General features: G+C 41.4%; 1 protein-coding gene across 2 annotated transcripts; it reads left to right on the top strand.

The window, feature by feature from the left end:
• Positions 1-4,737: 4,737 nt before the first annotated feature.
• On the top strand, positions 4,738-20,796 carry NKRF (NFKB repressing factor). Of its 2 annotated transcripts, XM_043458504.1 has the most exons (4): positions 4,738-5,521; positions 6,081-6,677; positions 17,168-17,298; positions 18,338-20,796. In XM_043458504.1, exons 2-4 carry the CDS (start codon positions 6,412-6,414, stop codon positions 20,293-20,295), a joined length of 2,355 nt encoding a protein of 784 aa, XP_043314439.1. In that variant the 5' UTR covers positions 4,738-5,521; positions 6,081-6,411; the 3' UTR covers positions 20,296-20,796. The 2 variants fall into 2 exon arrangements, with proteins under 2 accessions (XP_043314439.1, XP_043314440.1); XM_043458505.1 differs by lacking the exons at positions 4,738-5,521; positions 6,081-6,677 and adding an exon at positions 6,850-6,976.
• The last annotated feature ends 1,518 nt before the right edge of the window (positions 20,797-22,314 follow it).

The raw sequence follows: 22,314 nt of genomic DNA, 5'->3' as shown, positions 1-22,314 counted from the left end.
CTTTCCTTGCCTTCATTTCCCAAATAACCAGATGCTGGAGACCGGAAGGTGGTTGGTACCCTCTCGGCACCAAGCCCTTGGAGACCTCTGAAGGGAAGGGGTACCAGGGAAAACGACGCTGGCCTGCATCTGTGCAACTCGCACACTAGAGAGCAGCCGAACGGGACAACCCGTGACATCACTGAGCCCCCGGCATCCTGGAGGTGTGGAAAAATACCGGTTCTGGAGCCAGACAGACTTGCTAGCTGTGTGTGTTTGGGGGCAAGTTGTGGTCAAAACCTCCCTGTAAAGGAATATCAGCAACTCCCTTGCAGGGGTGATTGCAGTGGTCTCGTGAGCTACTGTAAACTAAGGAGGTGGGTGTTCACTAAAGGAAATCCCTATTAGGGATGGAGTTTCCCCTTTACTAGAAGTATCTTAGGTTCTTCCAACCCAGGGTTTCTCAACCTCAGCACTATTGTCTTTTGAGACCAGATAATTCTTTGTTGTGGAGGCCGCCCTGTGCATTGTAGCATTCCTAGATGTCAGTACATTGTAGCACAAATGTAGTACATTGTAGCACTACTAGATGTCAGTAGCACACTATACTACCCCATCCCCAGTTCTGACAAACAAAACCGTCTCCAGATAATGCCAAACTTCCCCTGGAGGGCAAAATTGCCCCAAAGTGGGAACCATTGCTCTGGGCCATGGGTCAACAAACTTTTCCTGTAAAGGGCCAGCAGGCAAATATTTTAGGCTTCGCAGACCACATGATGTCAGAAACTATTTTACTGTTCAGTATAGACCAAAACCAGCCATTGATAATACATAAAAGGATGAACGTGACTGTGCACCAATAAAACTGCATTTATGGACACTGAAATTTGAAATTCATGTGTGGGTTTCATTTTCACATGTCCTAATTTTTTATTATTTGTATTTCTTCCAACCATTTAAAATGTAAAGACCACTCTTAGCATGAGGGTCATATAAACACAGGGAGTGTGACTGGATTTGGCCTGTGGGCCACTGTTTGTCGACCCCACTTCTAATACATTTTGGTGCTTGTTACATTACAGGTGGCGCTAGTGGTAAAGAATCTGCCTGCCAATGCAGGAGACACAGGTTCGATCCCTGAATTGGGAAGATCCCCTGGAGTAGGAAATGGCAAGCCATTCTAGTATTCTTGCCTTGAAAATCCCATGGACAGAGAAGACTGGTGGGCTACAGTCCATAGGGTCACAGAGTCAGACATGACTGAGCATGCATAGATGAATGCATCACAAAGCCTAAAGGTCTTAGAAGTGACTGGCTGGTCAAAAGAAATCAGAAATGAAGACAAATGGCTGATATTTTAATGCAAGTTAGTGGGAAAATGGGCTTGGTTAACTAAAATTTTTATATCATTTTGCTAGAGCATAGATGGGGGCAAGGGTCTGCTGGGGTGCTGAGAGCCAGTTCCTAGGGACTTGCTGAGCAGTGAGAAGGCCAACTGCTTCTAGGGACAGAACCAGGCTTCTAATACCTTCAAAATGGCTAAGCAACCTGGACTCCAGTTGTAAGCAACTGAAGTTAAGCAGTGTCCTTTTGTGTTTGAAAAGCCCCAACTCAGCTGAGTCCCCTCGATGTTCATCTGAAACTATCACAACATTGTTAATCGACTATACCCCAATAAAAATTAAAAGTTAAGAAAATCCTGCCATTGAGGTTCAGGCCTATCTTCTCCTTGAAGCCTTTCTTGACCCCATCCACCTGTTTTGATCTCTTCTTCCTTTTCAAAAACCTCCTGGCTGAAATTGTTTAATCTTCTCTGCTTCTCATTTGAGAGACTTCATTCTCAAGAGATGTTAAGCTTCCTTAGGGTAGAAATATCATTTACAACTCCCCAGTGGGCCCAGGAAAGTGCTGGACACACAATAAAAAGCGATTAAGAGGTAGCTAGATGGCAATTCTTGACTAATTTAGGGAGCTATTGCACTTTTGAAACAATTTAATTTTGAAATTAAATAACAATAATAGTACAAAGTACACTCACATGCTCTTGACCCAGATGCACCAACTGATGATATTTTGCCCCATTTGCTTTATCATTTACACTGAGGTGCCCCCTTCCCCCCTCCCCTGGAACCAAATAGATAGAGAGAGATACATAGCATTTTTTCTGAACCATTTGAAGATAATTTACAGGTATCATGGCCTTTACTCCTAAATATTTCAATGGGTATTTCCTAGCAATAAGGATATTCTCTTACATAGCCACAGTTACCAAATTCAGTAAATCTAACCTTGTTAATCTAACCTTGTTACACTACTTTAACCTATTGAATAGTATGTGTGCATGCTCAGTCACTTCAGTTGTGTCCAACTCTGTGACCCCATTGACTGTAACTTGCCAGGCTCCTCTGTTGATGAGATTCTCCAGGCAAGAATACTGAAGTGGGTTGCCATGCCCTCCTTCAGGGGATCTTCCCTACCCAGGGATGGAACCTGAGGCTCCTGCGACTCCTGCATTGCAGATGGATTCTTTACCCACTGAGCCACCTGGGAAGCCCATTGAATAGTATACTTTATACCAATTTTTCCTGCCATATAAGATTGGCTCTAGAATCATGCACTGTGTCCTGTTACTTTAGCGTCCTTTAATCTGAAACAGCCTTTCTTTGTCTTTCATGATACTGATATTTTTGAAGTGCCATTAAAAAAAAAAGATTGTTGTCATTTTGGGTCAAGGTGTTGCCCAATTTCTCCACTATATAATTATTGTTTTTCCTCTTCTTTGCTACTAATAAACAATCTGTGAAGAGAAAACTGTAAGTCCATGCAAAATCCTCCTCATCAAAAAATTCCCCCTAGATTTAGCATCTACTGGTGATTCTTGCCTGAACCAATGATGATTTTCTGACTCCAGCATTCCCTTCATATTTACCAGTCAGCACATGGTATTCTATCATAAGCAAAGGCCCTCCCCTTTCCCTCACTATTTATCTACTTGGTCTCACTGTGGACTTATGGCTTCCTATTTTGTCAATGGCTCGTTACTGTCCTTAATAATTTGGGTGTGCAAATTACCAGGCTTTGGCCAGCTCCTAGCTATTGCTTATAGTCCATTAGTAGCCATTCCTCAAGAGGATATTGCAGTGCAGAATACTCTGGTCAAGAACTTTTAGTGATCTGATTTCTGGGATAGTTTATGAGGGTGGTGCTGAGCCAGGTTCCAGGTTTCCCTCTTTTCTTCACTCACTGGCTCCCCCACAAGAAAGGGAAGGGAAGGAAGCTCAGAGCTGACAGACTATGTGTGTATGAGTGTGTGTGTGTGTGTTTCATGTAAAAACAGTGGTGGGAGCCTGTGTTAGAGCAGAGAAAGATGATGGAGGTGATTACATGAGGTTTCTGGATTGTTTTAGGATGCAATGGTTGCCATTATCAGACTTCCCTCCTCCACTTCTCTTCAACCATTATTCAGATAATTTACTTCTGCTTAGGGGTTTCAATTCCTGGTCAGTGAGAAAACATCTGCGGCGTGTGACTGAGCTAGGTTGGCCAAAGGATTTTTTGATCAGAAGGATTACCAAGGAAAGAAGGTCCTGGAGAATCATGGGAATTTTTGTTTTGCTTCCTAGAGATGAAACTGCTTATTCCATAGCAGGATTTACAAATGCACTCCAGTTATGGCTGTTCCAGAGCAAATGGCCTCTAACATCAATTTCATTGCCTTTCACTCTGTAATTCAAATTCAAACATCAGGTTGGAATTATTTGTTCCTATATGATGGAAGAATTTTCATCCAATCTGAGAGGAAGGCATTTTTCTTTTCTCAACTCCTTTTCTAAGAAAGATGTGTATTGATCGCAATGCTGATTCTGATGAAAGTTGGCAGCTTAGGCGGAAATTAATCTAACTTAAAATCAGCTTAAAATGTAGGCCCTAAGAAAATGAGTTTCACAAGTTTGGGACAACAGGAAGAGCCTTCATTCATTCAATCATTCATTTAATTCAACAAATATCTATTGAGTTCCCACAGGAGCCAAATGTGGGTGCTAAAAGCAAGACAGATGAGTTCCTTGCTCTCATAGCACTGTCACAGGAAGTGAGGAGGAGTTAAAAATTTTTTTGAAGTTCAAAAGGTGGTACATACTGTGAAGAATAAAAAAAACCAGGTCAATATAATGGCAAATGAGTGGGGAGCACTGGATGAGAAGTCAGGTGACCTAGATTCTGATCTCAGCTTTGCCAGAACCTGCCTCTACAGACTTCAGTTATCACTCTACCTCTCTGGCCTTATTTTTCTCACTCATACAATAATGATTTGAATTTATGATCTCAAAGCTTCCTTTCTAGTATCATGTTCTTTGATTTGATGGTTCAAAGACTGTCATTACTTCAATAAACATGAGTACCTACCACAGAGTCAAAGACAGCACTCCTTGTGTAATGGGGGAGACAGGCATGAAAATAAATCATTATTAAAGCGAAAAATGCTGTGATCTTCTGCTCCTCTCAATCCAAAACAGCCCTACATATAAATATGTCACATAATGATAAATACTGGAGAAGGCAATGGCACCCCACTCCAGTACTCTTGCCTGGAAAATCCCATGGACGGAGGAGCCTGGTAGGCTGCAGTCCACGGGGTCCCTAAGAGCGACTTCATTTTCACTTTTCACTTTCACGCATTGGAGAAGGAAATGGCAACCCACTCCAATGTTCTTGCCTGGCGAATCCCAGGGACGGGGGGACCCTGGTGGGCTGCCGTCTGTGGGGTCGCACAGAGTCGGACACGACTGAAGCGACTTAGCAGCAGCAGCAACAGCAGCAGCAATGATATATAATACATCATAAAACAGTTAAAGGGGGACAACGGGTAAAAGTCACTCATCCAACAGTCCTCCTGCTATGGAACATTGAGTTCTAGGTGGGACTATTTCTCCGCACCAACGCGATAATTAGTTCCAGGACAACAGAGAAAACCCAGCTTCTTTTTCCTTTGTATTGACTATACTGAGCACACAGTAAGTGCTGTGTAAATTCCTACCGACCGGGGGGCTTTCCTCATGGTCCAGTGGTTAAGAATCTGCATTCCAAAGCAGCGAAGCCTGGTTCGATTCCTGGTCCTCCAACTAAGATAGCACAACTAGACATAGCCTGGATGCCCCAAGGAAGACCCAGTGCAGCCAAATTAATAAGTACATAAAATTGTTTACATAAAAGGTATCAATCAATTGTTTACACAAAAGAATCTATCAATCTTATATAAAATAGATATATAAATTCCCGCTGACACTCATTAACTACTTCCATAGCACAGACGGGCAGACAGTGATTGAGGGGCTGGAGCAGACCGCGGGTCTAGTGAAAACATTTGCCTACAGAGTGAGCCATTTGGTGCTGCGCAGCTTTTAGTTTGGGGGCCCCTTTTGTATTTTGTAATATTCTGCACGTTTTAAATTGATACAGTTAATACAGGAGTATTTGAAACCGTGATCAGAACTCTGTGAACACGATGTCTGTATTTGTCAGCAGTTGGGATGGAGTATGGACGGTAAGTGGGTTTGGATGATTTTTTCTTAAGTATTTTGTTTTTACTACTACTTCATAATAAAACAAAGCTAATGGTGCACGACACACGAATAGCTTTTCAAGCTATCCTCTGAAGAAAGGCCGCCTCAGAGAGTTTACATTAAGAAAAAAAAAAAAAAAAGTGTGATATCCATTTCAAGCCCAAGTCCCTCCCACTGTCAAACCCAGGGAAAAGCGTCAGGCGACCTATTGCTGCCAACAGTCACCTGAGAGAGCCTTCTAGGGAGTTAACGGAACCATGTTCCCAAACCTCAGAAAAATCTTTCAAAAACCCCCTTCCCGGAGCCCCGCCCCACGCTTGTGACCACAGTACGTCAAAAACGCCTAGTCGTCATAAGAGGGGAAAAAAAATGTACGTCGCGCGAGACTCAGAGACGGGATTTTGAAGTTAGGGAACAGCCGCGGCGCACGCGCACTGGCCTCACAACCTCAGGGCGGCACGCGGGTAGGTAGACTAGAACTCAGAGAAGGGGGAGCAGAGCGTGCAGGTGTCTTTTTTTTTTTTTTCTTTCCCCGCGCAGTGCGTGAATCTGAGGGTCGCCGGAGGTGCGGAGTGCTGGGCCTGGCTCAATCTCCCCGGCGCGCGTGTGACTGTGCCGGGTGCTCTCGTGCTCCTCCACGAGTTGTAGGAGTGCAGCGGGCGTGTACCCGGGTTGCCGGGACGGGAGCTTGTGGTCGCTTTCCCTTTTTAACGGTCGCCCCCCACGTACACACTCCAGTCCCCCGAGAGTTGGTCTTCGCGCCCCCGGCGCGCCCCTCCTCACCCGGTCCCTCCCACCAACCCCCCGTTCCCGCTTGCTCCTGATCGGGAGTCGGCTTCATCCCTGGGGTCCCTGCTTGGGGGCGGAGAAGATGGCTGGCGGACGTCTGCTGTTGGGGGGCGACTTCCTGTCGCCGCCGCCGCTACCACCCCTCCCGCCGCCGCCGCCGCCGCCCCTCCCGCCGCCCCCGCCAGAGCCAGTGCTGGAGCAGTGGCGCTATAGCCACGAAAGTGACTGGCAGTGGGCTCTGCGGCGCAGCTTCATCTGTCGGCACCTGCACAGTTACCCAGGGGCTGCCCTAGACCAGCTCCTCGCGCTCTCCGCTGCCTGGACCAACCACGTTTTCTTGGGCTGCAGGTGAGTAAGGTGTGAGGGTCGGGCTGGGGACCCGGGTGGGGTGGGGATCAGTGAAGAGGGTCGGGATAGGGAAGGGGGGGGCGAGTATGCATGAGTGCTTAGAGACTGGAGATTTGGAGGTGCTGGAGGACTCCACTGTTGGCCCGGGGCGGGCGCGGGGGGGGGGGTCGGGGAGGCGGTTGGCGGAGCGAGGTGGCTGGGGATGACATAACAGCTAGAAAGGTGCGGGGATCGCGGGAGAGGCCTCTCCAGGACCAGGGATGGAGATGAAGCAGCGCCTGGGAGAGGATTGCCGAGAGGTGGTCATTGTGATGGTGTTTTGGAGGGCGTGGGAAATGACGACTAGCAGAACCTCGGACCTGCGTAGGACCTTCCAGGGATGCGGTATCCGCAGAGAATATTCGACAGTCGGGGCTCCGAGGTCTATAGGGGGAGAGGAGAGGAGCTCTGCGGTTCTAATCCTAGTCTCCTGAGCGTTCTCTCTTTCCATTCCCGTTAGATTAAATAGCAGCCCACTAGCTGGGTTTTACTGTCTTCTCCTGGGGAGGCGGTTTGTATGAGGTCTCTCAGCCGCAGGGTCCGCCTTGCTTGTAGATTTGCGCATAATGTGTCTGGACGCAAACAAAGAAATGGTTATATGTACTGTAAAAGCGGATTGCCCTCATTTCACCTTAAATGTGATCAGTAGGATTAACATTTGGCTTCTGAGTGAGGTTTTAGTTGTGTTTGTTCCCCCCCCTCCCCGCCCCGCTCCCCTTTCTTAGAACCTAGTGCCTGTTCTGAACAGGCCTCTTTGAAAGCTCTTTGCATTCAATGGAGACTGCAGTATGGTTCCAACGCATTTTTTTTTTAAACAGACTGCTTGGACCACTGTCCTTCAGAACCTTCAAATCGGCCCTATACCCTCTAATCATTCCTTTGATAGACTGAGAGTTGTTGTTTTTTTTTTGACACTTGCTTCAGGGCAAATTTTTTAGGAAGGATGAGAAATTATGGAAAATGATCAGATCAAATTCAACCAGTTCAGTTCCAGGAATGATTATAACAGATACAGATAAATAAGATTGTCTGTGGTTAATGCTTAATTATTGAACATAGATAACATCCAGTGTGATGCTTGTTTTGCTTCCATAACGCAAAAATATTTTTTCTGTCTTCTCTAGATTAGTGTAATTTCTGCCTCCAGAGATAATGACTATTTCACTGGAGGAACTGGTTATGACTGGGGAAGCTTCAGTAATTAATCAAGTCAGATAAATGTAACTGGCCTGCACTTAACAATATTCTTCTGGCAATTGGAATGGTACCTTTATCCTATAATCATAGATGTCCTTAACATCACAGAAGCCATGGGAAATCTGAATCCTTTAAGAAAAAAACTTACAGGAATTGCTATAATATTACCCAATAGCTTAACTGAAGAGTAATGTTTACATTCTATCTGTTAACTTAGATATAGGAGAAGGGGAAGGGGAAATAAAGAATCTTGGAAACTAGGGACCAAGTGTACTCTTCCACTTGAGGCAGGCTTTATGTTAGCTGTCATCTTCAGGTGAGTAAAATCTGTATTCCAGTACTTGTTAATGTTGGCGTTGGCAGAGCTCTTGTTTTCTGGTCTATTTTTCTGTGACAGAAGAGTCTTCTTTTCTCCCAGGGTGACTGCAGAGTGCATGGTGACACAGCCCATTCTAAACTGAAATCGTTAATTTGTCGTTGAAGGCCCATCTCCTCACTTTTAGAACAGATTATAAACAGTAGCCAGAAGAGAACTCTTTGCATTTGGTTTCCCACTGGCAGGACTTTCTGTGTTCTAATTTAGCTGGGACTGAAAGAACTCCTAGGTCAGGGATAGCTTTGAAAAATCCTTGATCATAAGACCAAGACAGGAGGAGTTCACATGAGCAGGGGAGCAAATCATGTTTCAATCCCTTTTGGTGATAGTGGCTATTCTCTGGGAACAAATTTTAATATCTTCTTGACCATCTGTAACATGTTTCTCAGACTTAAGCAGCATCAGAATCTTAGGCTTCTTAAAACACAGGTTGCTGGGCTCTACTCCCAGGGTTTCTGATTCAGTGGATGTGAGGTGGGACCCCAGCATTTGTATTTCTAACAAGTTCCCAGGTAATGGATGATGCTCATCCAGGGACTACACTATGAGAACCTGTTGCCTTATAGGATAAATAAAACAATGTTTTCTAATCTGCTTTTTGATAATTTCCCCCCTCAGTCTAGGCAATCAGGAAGCCCAAATAGCTGAAATTATTTCTCTTCACCTTTTCTTGTCTGTTTCATAAAAATAAACAATGTGTCAAGATTTTTTTCTTTTCTGTAGGCCATTTCTAACATATATCTTGTGGCTAATGAAAATTTAGTGCAGTCTTATCAACCTCATCTACAGCACAGACATAATTGTTCATATGAATGCCAAGGGACCTGTGCAATTTTTACTTAAAATTGTTGATAGTGTGTGTATATTTAATAAAGCAGAATGTTTGGTAAACTGGAGCATTCAGCTTTCCAGTCATTCTTCATCAGAAGTATTGGAAACAGAATCCAAAAAAAAGAAAGAAACAGAATCCTGATCTGTTGACTTTTGGTGAGATATTAATCAATAGAGAAAATATATCCTAAAATGAATCCAGTTTGCCACCTTGATTATTTGTCTCTTCCTGTTGATGTGAGACTGATGTTTGGAAGGAAGATGCTGACTGGGCTCCTGTTGTGAAACTAACTTTGCACATAGTAGGTAGAGTGCATCAGTCACCAGCTGATGAAATATGAGTGGGAGCTTTTAAAAGCTGTATCAGTAATCTTAGTTGTATGTTATTCACTATGTTAGGAGTCTTATGAATAGGTTTGCATAAATAATTTTATACTTGGAAATCCTAACCTTTGCTTAGTTTTCAAACCTTACCTTTTAAATTTGGACCTAGTAGAGCAGTTTAATAGTTTTTTTTTAATTTGAAAGAAACCATCTATTACTGAATATTTATTAAATTTCAGGTGCCATTGTATATCATAAGTGTACACCTATAAGCACGTGTCTTTTTTCAAGAATGTAAGTTTCATGAAATCAGATGTCTTTGTCCTTTAGAAATCGTCTTTTTGTATGTATGGTGGCACAGTTGTGATTTCCAAAAAGCTTGATACATGATAAGATAAACTACTTTGGAAAACCTTAAAGACCAGCTGGGGCTTTTTGGTTTTCTTTTTTAAGCATTTACAACCAAATTGTAAATGCATAATATGCATACATCTTAAAATTACTTTGTTGGACTTGCCTTAATGGTACTTTACATCATGATCCCTCCATGAGATAAAATACTGTATAGCCATTAAAAGTCGTGTGCTAATGACATGGAGAAAAAGCTTATGACATAGTAAATTAAGAAAAACATCAAAAAAGAATCCCAGCAGTTTACAAATCAACATAGATGATCTGATAGTGATTTTTTTTTTTTTGCAGGGGTGGGGAGAAGGTGGTATGGGAAGCATAGAAAAAGGAATAAAAAGTAAACCCCAAAATGTTAATGAAATTATCAGTGGTTGGGTTTGTAGGTGTTTTCTTGATGGATTCTCCAAAATTTCTGGAGTAAAGGTGTTACTTTTTAAATCCACTAAAAAAATGCACTATGGAAAACTGAGTGATAAAAGCTTTGTTTACTGCCATGGCTTATTTCAGATTTGTGGAACCACTTCTTTATCCCTGGGTAGGTACTCTTTGGAGAAGGCAATGGCACCCCACTCCAGTACTCTTGCCTGGAAAATCCCATGGATGGGAGCCTGGTAGGCTGCGGTCCATGGGGTCGCTAAGAGTCAGACACAACTGAGCTACTTCACTTTCACTTTTCACTTTCACACATTGGAGAAGGAAATGGCAACCCACTCCAGTGTTCTTGCCTGGAGAATCCCAGGGACGGGGGAGCCTGGTGGTCTGCTGTCTATGGGAACACACAGTCGGACACAACTGAAGTGACTTAGCAGCAGGTACTCTTTGGAGAATTTTTAGAAATAGGACTGAAATACTAGTGGTCTTCATAGTAAGTAAAGATTAATGTAAAGATTAGTATTTGTTCTTTGAATAGTCAAGTGTTAGGCACTACACAGCCTGTTCCATTATTGTTCCAGCTGGTTGGGATTCTTTAGTATTATGATTTCCTAATAAAGGGCTGAGAAGATGACTGTATTGGCAACCAACACAAAGGTTTATTTTTATAGCCTATGCGTGATGTTAAATTTTGTGGCAGATGTAATGAATAGGGAACAGTAAGTAGGTATAATCATTACTAATGCTGGAAGAAACCAGAGAGAAAAAGTGAATGTGAATGGAGGGCCCCAAATGCATCATTCATGCACACTGAGTGGCTTACGTGCCATTACACTTGGATACCATGTTTGGAATCAGTCTGGAGAATTTTGACTGGAATTCAAGGTGAGTGGTTTGGTTGTAGTACCAGTTTTGGTAGCAAAATTGGCAATACCAGTTTAAGATTTGTAGACTTCATCTCATTTTCATAATCTTTTGTTTTCATCTCATACCTTAGAAATTGTACTCACAAATCTTTTTTTAAATTATTTTATTTTTGGCTGCACTCGGTCTCTGTTGCTGTGTGCGGGCTTATTCCAGTTGTGCCCAGCAGGGGCGACTCTCTTATTGTGGTGTGTGGGCTTCTCATTGTGGTGGCTTCTCTTGTTGCAGAGCAGGGACTCTAGGGCAGGCAGGCTTTTATAGTTGCAGCATATGAGCTCAGTAGTTGTGGCTCACCAGCTTAATTGTTCCATGGCATGTAGGAACTTCCCGGGCTAGGGATTGAACCTGTGTTCCCTCCATTGGCAGGAGGATCTTATCTACTATACCACCAGAGAAGTCCCCACTCCCAAATCTTAATAAAAGTGATATATATAATGTATGACATTTTAGGCTATGCTTTTTGATGTTTAGATAAGAGTAAATAAAAATAAAATTACTCATGGCATTTAAATGCTGGTGTTAGCAGCAGCGGTTATCAGTGGGAAGTGTGGGTTACAAACGGGCTAGCTTCCAGGTCATCTGTCAGAGACGGCCACCATGTCACTTCTCTGCTTTGCAAGGAAAGACATCTGATGGGTGCGGGACCTATTGTGTTGAAAATGGAAAATGTTATCTTCCTTCAGGTTCAGAGCCTATTCATGTAGAGGTGTGCTAGTTTCTCCTTTTCAGCACGTTCTTGGGGAATTCCCTGGTGCTCCAGTGGTCCCTGGTTGGGGAACTAAGATCCCACAAGCTGCACAGCATGCCCCCTGCCCCTGCCCAAAGAAGAACTTGCTTCTCACACACCACCAGAAGTCTTTTTTGGTCTTAGACTTAGAAAGGCTCTGAAGGTGAGAAGAGTGAGTAGATCCCATGATAACTAAAACTTCACTTGAGCCCATATTTTTGTTTCTCTGCAGGAAGTTGATATTCTGTCAAGTGCAAATGTGCTTCCTAAGGAGTCCTTTTTAAAATTGTGTGTTTTAAAGCTTTTTATTAAGGAAAATCAAACACAAAAAAGTAGAAAAGTTTAGTGGACATTCATGCATGCATCATTCAACTTCAGCAATTATCAGCAGTCTGTCATGCCACCCTTCTCATTTCGTCTTGCCCCCAGTATTTTGTGCGAGGTAGTCCAGAATATATTAAAGAAAACCTTGACATCATTTCTCCTGCAAATATTTTAGTATATATCTGTACCAGATAATTTTAAAAAATAGTCATAATACCGTTATTCATACTTAGAAAAATTAACGATAATTTCTCAAAATCATCCAATAACGTTTTCTCCATTTGTCTCAGAATGGTTTGTTTGACCCACAGTCCAAACAAGGTCCACACATATCTGATTGATCTGTCACCTTTAACCTATAACCATTCCCTCTCCTTTTACCTATAACCATTCCCTCTCCTTTTATTTTCATGCTGTTTATTTGACGAAGAAATGGACTGTCACATAGTGTTTCCTTCATTATGGATTCAGCTGGCCGTATTCTTGTGGTGGTGCTTAACATGTTTCTAGGAGTTAGGGGCTTGATTATGTTTGGGTGCAATTAGTTGGTGGTCAAGAACACTTTTTAGATCTTTGCCCTGTCATATCACATCGGGGACACATGTCTGGTTGTCCCATTTTTAGTGAGATTAAGATTATAAAGTTCTCCACCAACTTTTTTCAATTGAAATTTTTATTGACATAATTATTGATTCACCTGTAATTGTAGGAAATAATATGATGCCCTGTGCCCTTTACCCAGTTCCCGCAATGGCAACATTTTGCAAAGTTAATATATCATAATCAGGATAATGATATTGTTACAATCTGCAGTCTACACAGATTCCTCCAGTTTTACTAATACTTGTGTGTGTGATTCTATACAGTTTATCACAGGTGTAGGTTTGCATGTCCACTACCATAATCAAGATATTGAACAGTTCCAGTACCACAAGGATCCCTCACATTGCCCTTTTATAACCACATCCATTTCTCTCCCATTCATACCCAATGCTGCTTGTATCAATAGTTTATTCATTTTTTTGCTCAGCAATGTTCCATGGTGTGTGGCAAAGATATCTGGGCTGATTGTAGTTTGGGGCTGTTACAAATAAAACTGTTATGAACATTTGTGTACAGTTTTTTTGTGTGAATGTACGCTTTTATTTCTCTGAGATAAATGCCCAAAAGTGCAGTTGCAAGGTCATGAGGCAATTGCATGTTTAATTTTATAAGAAACTTCCAAGTTGTGTTCCAGAGTGGTCATATCATTTTATATTCCCATAAGTAGTGTACAAGTGATCCAGTTTTTCTGCATCCTTGTCAGCACTAGTGTTGTCACCATTTTTCACTTTAGCCACTCTGATAGATATGGAATAATATCTCATTGTGGTTAAAGTTGCATTTCCTTGGTGGCTAATGATGTTGAACCTTTCTTTTTATCTGCTTATTTGCAATCTGTATATCCTCTCTGGTGAAATGTTCTGTTTATATCTTTTGTTCATTTATATGTGTGTAATACACACACTCATATATACTATATACACATTATATATGTATATATATTTTACTGTTGAATTTGAGAGGTCTTGAGGTCTTTATACTAGATACTAGTATTTTGTCAAGTCTATGGTTTGTAAATATTTTCTTGCTCTCTGTAGCTTGTCTTTTCATCCTCTTCACAGGATCTTTTGAGAACAAAATTTTTTAATTTTAATGAAGTCCATTTTATTAACTTTTTCTTTTATGGATCATACTTTTGGTGTTAAGTATAAGAATTCTTTGCCTAGCTGGAGTTCTTGAAGATTTTCTTCTGTATTTTTTGTAAAAACTTTTTAGTTTCACATTTAAGTTTATGATGCATTTTGAGTTAACTTTTGTATATGATGTGAGGTTTAGGTTGAGGTTGTTTGTTTAGGTTGGATGCCTACTTTGTCCAGCACCATTTGATAAAAAGAATGTCCTGCCACCATTGGATTACTTTTAGTTTTATCAACAGTTGAGCATGTCTCTGTGGGTCTATTTCTAGGTTCTTCCCTGTCAACTTTTCACCTGATAAGCTTTTATTGTTGTTCAGTTGCTCAGTTGTGTCTGACTCTTTGTGACCCCTTTAACTGCAGCACGCCAGGCTCCTCTGTCCTTCACCATCTCCTGGAGCTTGTTCAAACTCATGTCCATTGAGTCAGTGATGCCATCCAACCATCTCATCCTCTGTCATCCCCTTCTCCTCCTGCCTTCAGTCTTTCCCAGCATCAGGGTCTTTTCCAATGAGTCAGTTCTTCATATCAGGTGGCCAGAGTATTGGAGTTTCAGCTTCAGCATCAGTCCTTCCAATGAATATTCAGGACTGATTTCCTTTAGAATTGACTGGTTGGATCTCCTTTTAGTCCAAGTGCTTCTCAAGGGTCTTTTCCAACACCACAGTTCAAAAGCATCAGTTCTTTGGTGCTCAGCCTGCTTTATGGTCCAACTCTTACATCCATACATGACTACTGGCAAAACCACAGCTTTGACTAGACAGACCTTTGTCAGCAAAGTAAGTCTCTGCTTTTTAATACACTGTCTATGTTGGTCATAGCTTTTCTTCCAAGGAGCAAGCATCTTTTAATTTCATGGCTGCAGTTACCATCTGCAGTGATTTTGGAGCCCAAGAAAATAAAATCTGTCACTGTTTCCCATCTGTTTGCCATGAAGTGATGGGATTGGATGCCATGATCTTCATTTTTTGTATGTTGAGTTTTAAGCCAGCTTTTTCACTCTCCTCTTTCACCTTCATCAAGAGGCTCTTTAGTTCTTCACTTTCTGCCAGAAGAGTGGCGTCATCTGCATATCTGAGGTTATTGATATTTCTCCCAGTAATCTTGATTCCAGCTCATGCTTCATCCAGCCTGGCATGTCACATGATGTACTTGGCATATAAGTTAAATAAGCAGGGTGACAGTATACAGCTTTGACCTACTCCTTTCCCAGTTTTGAACCAATCCGTTGTTGCTTTTTGACCTGTGTACAGGTTTTGCAGGAGGCAGGTAAGATGATCTGGTATTCCCACCACTTTAAGAATTTCCCACAGTTTGTTGTGATCCACACAGTCAAAGGCTTTAGTGTAGTCAATGAAGCAGAAGTAGGTGTTTTTCTGGAATTCTCTTACTTTTTCTGTGATCCAACGGATGTTGGCAATTTGATCTCAGTTTCCTCTGCCTTTTCTAAATCCAGCTTGAACATCTGGAAGTTCTCATACTGTTGAAGCCTAGCTTGGAGAATTTTGAGCATTACTTTGCTAGCATGTGAGATGAGTGCAATTGTGCAGTAGTTTGAGCATTCTTTGGCATTGCCTTTCTTTGGGATTGGAATGAAAACTGACCTTTTCCAGTCCTGTGGCCACTGCTGAGTTTTCCAAATTTGCTGGCATATTGATTTGCAGCACTTTCACAGCATCATCTTTTAGGATTTGAAGTAGCTCAACTGAAATTCTATCACCTCCACTAGCTTTGTTCGTAGTGATGCTTCCTGAGGCCCACTTGACTTTTCACTCCAGGATGTTTGGCTCTAGGTGGGTGATCACACCATTGTGGTTATCTGAGTCATTAAGATCTTTTTTGTATAGTTCTTCTATGTATTCTTGCCACCTCTTCTTCATATTGTCTGCTTCTGTTAGGTTCATACCATTTCTGTCCTTTATTGTGCCCATCTTTGCATGAAATATTCCCTTGGTATATCTAATTTTCTTGAAGAGATCTCTAGTCTCTCCCATCCTATTGTTTTCCTCTATTTCTTTGCATTGTTCATTTAGGAAGGTGTTCTTATCTCTCCTTACTAAACTTAGCAGCCACTGATGATCATTTATTGTTGCATTATGGTTGCAAAATGGTTGGAATCTATCGTTCCTTCATTTATTAGCTGGAATGCTTCTGTAAAGGAGATTTTCTTCATCAACTCTTTAGTTTTCTCTGAGGTACAATTTGCGCAGGGAAATGCTGGTTAAATGCTTGCTTTCTTCTTTTATTTCAATTTTTTAAAAAAATTTATTTATTTATTTATTTTTTTCAGTGGGTTTTGTCATACATTGACATGAATCAGCCATAGATTTACACTTATTCCCCATCCCGATCCCCCCTCCCACCTCCCTCTCCACCCGATTCCTCTGGGTCTTCCCAGTGCACCAGGCCCGAGCACTTGTCTCATGCATCCCACCTGGGCTGGTGACCTGTTTCACCATAGATAATATACATGTGCTTTCTTCTTTTAATGTTACTTGTTTTGGGAATAATGTCTTGATTCCCCACCATCCTCCAAAGGTGACCAGTAACGAGTTTGTAAGTATTACTGTGAACTAATGGATTTTTAACGTGTTTGATATGTTTCAGTGCACTGTGGTTATTCTTGATACTCAAGTTGGCTCACTTCTGAGTCCATTTGACAACAACCCCTGAGGTCTTTGACAGTGTCCTTGTTTCCAGGCATGAAAATATCTCCCAGATTCTACATTTCTTGGCCCAAACTTGGATCCAGCCACTTCTTTCAGGACTCTGATTCCATTTGATGGGAAATGATAGAAACCACAATCTGGATGTTAAAAATCCATCTATTAACATTGTTAGTACTTTTACATTATCATTATCATATATGTATACATGATCTACATAATATGCATATCATGTATGCATGTATGTATACATGATCTACATCATATATGTATATATGTAGAGAAAAATAAATTATGAGTTTATATGGATACTTTTAATTCAAATTAAAGATAAGGTCTTCACCTAAATTTCTTAATATTTGTGTTTGTATGTCTTCTAGTAACAGTAACATAATTGCTCATTTGATACATAACTACTTTAGGGCAGATTCTTCAGTTTTATAGCCAAGAAGCACTCTGTTAGTAAAGTCCTGTGGGAGCAATTATAAGATGGGTCATCTAGAAACTTTTTCAAAAACTGCATTCTTGTCTGTTTTAACTATAGATTATATTCATTTAAATAGGTACAGCCCACGCTTGATGGAAAAAATTCTCCAAATGGCTGAAGGTATTGATATTGGGGAGATGCCTTCATATGATCTGATGCTGTCCAAGCCCTCCAAAGGTCAAAAACGTCACCTCTCAACTTGTGATGGTGAGTATACTGTTTCCAGAAGGTGGGATTTGAAGAAACAATGTGGCTTCTTTTTTTAATGATATGAGTGTGGTATATGATTTTAAATAACATTGATAACATCAGATCTTACATACTGTAAAAGTTTTAGCTTTCAGTTTATACATTTTTTTTGAGGATGCTAAATAGAACTGAAAGCTAAGAATACTGAATTCATGCTATAATGCTGTCCTTGAAGGATAATGCTTCCATGCCATGGAACCTCCCTTAAGCATCTAAGTAACTAAATCCTCCTGGATGGGTCTGTGGTAGACCAATTTTCTACTAAACAGTGTTATAGGGAGAAAGCTCTAGTGTCTGGTATAGCATCAGCAGAGTTCTTCCATAGCTTTAAATTTGATATCCTCTATAAATCATTAGTTTCCAGCTGAAGTTTGTTCTAGAAATAAAATATAGCAAACACCTTTTTGTGCAGAATAGGTCAGAACTAAGATTTTGAAGTTGAAAATCTTTGGGATCTTTTGACAAATATTTTTTATTTGATTTTTTTTTTTAGTCGCAACTATGTAAAGCGCCATCACAGAGTCGGTTAATTCTGGTACAAAACAGAGGCTTTGTAAACGCCTCTGGTCATCATCTCTGTTGCATTAGAGCCATCTGTTCCATTTGCAGTCCTTAAGAAGGGAGCTTTTCAGCACAGGTGGTATGAGATCATAGTGGAACATCCTCTTACTCAGCACACTTCACCTGTGCTTTAACTCATTAGATGCAGAAGCATCTACCCGTCGTGCATGGTGGTGACCTGCATACTTGAGTCAATGGCATATTTTCTGTCAAGTTTCCTCCCTTACACGTGGAAGGACAGGGACCATCTCTCCTTATGCTGGAATCTTACATTGATATTTGAGTCCCTTCACCTAAATGACCTGAAGTTTTTGTGATGGGACATAACTTTTACCAGCAGTTCAGCTTGCAAAAAAAAGTGGTTGGTACTGTTTTCCTACTTGGTTCCTTTGAAATATCCGTTTTTAATGAATTGTAAATTTCACTCATTCTATAGGTCAAAATCCTCCTAAAAAGCAAGCCGGTTCCAAACTCCATGTGAGACCTCGTTTTGAGCCTGTACATTTTGTAGCTAGTAGTTCAAAAGATGAAAGACAGGAAGATCCTTATGGCCCTCAAGCAAAAGAGAGAAATGAACAAACACATTTTGCCAACATGCCAAGAGACATCTACCAAGATTATACTCAAGACTCTTTCAGTATACAAGATGGGAATTCTCAGTATTGTGATTCATCAGGATTTATTTTCACAAAAGACAAGCCTGTCACAGCCAACATGTATTTTGACAGTGGGAACCCTGCCCCCAGCAGCACATCACAGCAGGTAGACTCTCAGTCACCTCCTGAGCCTTCACCATCACAGACATTTCCTGAGTCAGTGGTAGCTGAGAAGCAGTATTTTATTGAAAAATTAACAGCAACTATCTGGAAGAACCTTTCTAATCCAGAGATGACTTCTGGATCTGATAAAATTAATTACACCTATATGTTAACTCGTTGTATTCAGGCATGTAAGACAAATCCTGAATATATATACGCTCCTTTAAAAGAAATCCCTCCTGCTGACATCCCCAAAAATAAAAAACTTCTAACAGATGGTTATGCCTGTGAAGTTAGATGCCAGAACATCTACTTAACTACAGGCTATGCTGGCAGCAAGAATGGGTCCAGGGATCGAGCTACTGAGCTAGCTGTAAAACTCTTGCAGAAACGTATTGAAGTTAGGGTTATCCGACGGAAATTCAAGCACACAATTGGAGAGGACCTTGTGGTGTGTCAGATTGGCATGCCTTCATATGACTTTCCTCCAGCTCTGAAACCACCAGAAGAGCTAGTGGTGCTGGCTAAAGATGCTTCTGGGCAGCCGATTTTTAATGCTTCCGCCAAACACTGGACCAATTTTATCCTTACAGAAAATGCAAACGATGCAATTGGTATCCTTAACAATTCTGCCTCATACAACAAAATGTCTGTAGAATACAAATATGAGATGATGCCAAATCGTACATGGCGTTGTCGAGTGTTTTTGCAAGATCACTGCTTAGCTGAAGGTTATGGAACCAAAAAAACAAGTAAACATGCAGCTGCTGATGAGGCTTTGAAAATCCTTCAAAAAACACAGCCTACATATCCATCTGTCAAAAGTTCACAATGCCAAACAGGCTCTTCACCCAGGGGATCTGGAAAGAAGAAAGACATAAAGGATCTTGTAGTTTATGAGAATTCTTCCAATCCTGTGTGCACGCTGAATGACACAGCTCAGTTTAACCGAATGACAGTTGAATACGTCTATGAAAGAATGACAGGCCTCCGATGGAAATGCAAGGTGATTCTTGAGAGTGAAGTAATTGCAGAAGCAGTTGGAGTGAAGAAAACTGTCAAATATGAAGCTGCGGGGGAAGCTGTGAAAACCCTCAAAAAGACCCAACCAACTGTCATTAACAACTTGAAGAAGGGAGCTATTGAAGATGTAATTTCCAGAAATGAAATTCAGGGCCGCTCAGCAGAGGAGGCTTATAAACAACAAATCAAAGAAGATAACATTGGAAATCAGCTCCTGAGAAAGATGGGTTGGACGGGTGGTGGTTTAGGTAAATCTGGTGAGGGCATTCGGGAGCCAATCTCTGTCAAAGAGCAGCATAAGCGGGAAGGGCTTGGTCTTGATGTAGAAAGGGTAAATAAAATTGCCAAGAGAGATATTGAACAGATCATCAGAAACTATGCCCGCTCTGAGAGCCACACGGATTTAACTTTCTCTACAGAGCTGACTAATGATGAGCGGAAGCAAATACATCAGATCGCCCAGAAGTATGGTCTTAAGAGTAAGTCTCATGGGGTGGGCCATGACAGGTATCTGGTGGTAGGAAGAAAAAGACGGAAGGAGGACTTACTCGACCAGCTCAAACAGGAGGGCCAAGTGGGGCATTACGAGCTGGTGATGCCTCAAGCAAATTGAGATCTTGATAATTTATTGTGCAGATGCCTGAGGCAGATTTGTGAATTAAAGAAGTGATGCTACATGTACTGGTTGCAGAGTATTTCATTCTTAAGATGTTTCACCTTGTTCATTTCATATAGTGCTTTATTAGATATTGCAACTTGAAGAATACTGTCCACTTGTATTAGCTTAATCCAGGAGATAATATTGTGCAGTTACTGTTTGTGTCTTTGATATTGCTGTGTCCCTCAGATTTTAGTGGTTTGTACAAAGCAAGAACACATATCCAAATGGAATTTCACCCCAAGAAAGAAATTCCCATTTTAAAGGGCATAGCACAGCAATCTGCAACAATATGTAAAATTGATGTTGACTACAATAAAACTAGAGTCTTAATTCCAAACTTAACTGAAAATGTCAGATCATTTTGTATTATCTATTTTCATCTTTATGTGAAGCCAGTTATAGAATGTTTAACAGTAAATTGTGCTGTATGTGTAAATGTCCTTACCAACTAAATGATGTAAAACTTTCTTAAAGTAATTTTAGTGTTCATTTATTTATAACTCTTCCATGTGGTTTCCAGAATATTGGAAGTGATTTACTGTATCTTGTGATAGGAGTTTTAACAAATTCTAGTCTTCACGCTGTGGAGAAGGCAATGGCAACCCACTCCAGTACTCTTGCCTGGAAAATCCCATGGATGGAGGAGCCTGGTGGGCTGCAGTCCATGGGGTCGCGAAGAGTCAGACACGACTGAGCGACTTCACTTTCACTTTTCACTTTCATGCATTGGAGAAGGAAATGGCAACCCACTCCAGTGTTCTTGCCTGGAGAATCCCAGGGACGGCGGAGCCTGGTGGGCTGCCGTCTAAGGGGTCGCACAGAGTCGGACACGACTGAAGCGACTTAGCAGCAGCAGCAGTCTTCACACTGAGAGAGCACTACTTGAGAGAGCAATTGAAAAGTTTCCAAAATTTTGATTCAGTCTGAAGAAAGGAAGCTGGAACTGTCTGTTCTTGGTGCCTTGCAGAGAGACTCGCAGCAACTCTCCGTTAACAGCTTTCACGTGGCTTGGATGTACAACACATCCAAGGTGGCCACACCTGTGGTAGAGCTTGGTAAAAGACTGAAGATACATTGGTGCTTTGATGAAAAGGTCAGTTGGCTGGTCCTCTCTCGAAAAGCTTCTTTAGCCCCCAAAGCCAACTTTGTAACATATTTAAAACTGCTATTTTCGCTTATTTCTGGAATGTAAAAAAAAAAATGTATAAAATGAAATAGCGTATGCTTCCTGAATAAAAAGGAGCCAAAGTTGATCAACATGGTGGTGTGCTCATTTCTGGGAAGCAGCCTGGTAGCAACACTTTGAGTCTTTGGAGAAGAGAAGTGGTGTCTGCACAAAACATTTCGACACCAGAACACATGTGGATGAGCATGACGACAGCAGATGGGAACAGCCAGCCAGCCACCCGTCATGTTTTCCCTGGACCAACATCCTAGCTGCAGCCAAATCTTAGGCTGTTCCCTTTTACACGATTTTGTTTTTGTATCTCAGGGAAATCAAGTGTTGATATTCAGAGGTGAATATTGATAAACACCTCCAGTGACTTCATATTTAGAACAGTTAGGTTGCTTACAGTGTCTTAAAACATTTAGCACCAAACTTGACATGTAATTGGCCCACAATGAACAACTTCCTTTCCCTTCTTACGTGTATTTTGCATTAAGAAGCTGTCCATTGTACTTAAATCAATATGTAAAAAATAGAAGGGGATTTTCTTTTATGCCTGGATCTCTATGGCTTTCAGTCACCCACAATGATTAACACAGTATGTGATGTTTGCTTCCCACTAACTTTTGTCCTACAGTGTCTGGCCTTTCATAATGTTGGTAGGATGAGAAATGAGGTGTGCATTTTATTTTGGCCCTTAATCTTTTAACAGTGGCAAAGGGAACTAACCTAAAATGTTTATAGATTTTTTAGGATTATTTTTTTACCTACTAGTCTCATGCCAACTTTGAGAAGCTATGGTT

Source organism: Cervus canadensis, chromosome X, assembly GCF_019320065.1.
Source record: "Cervus canadensis isolate Bull #8, Minnesota chromosome X, ASM1932006v1, whole genome shotgun sequence".
Taxonomy (NCBI): domain Eukaryota; kingdom Metazoa; phylum Chordata; class Mammalia; order Artiodactyla; family Cervidae; genus Cervus; species Cervus canadensis.
This window is presented reverse-complemented; position numbering and strand designations above follow the sequence as displayed.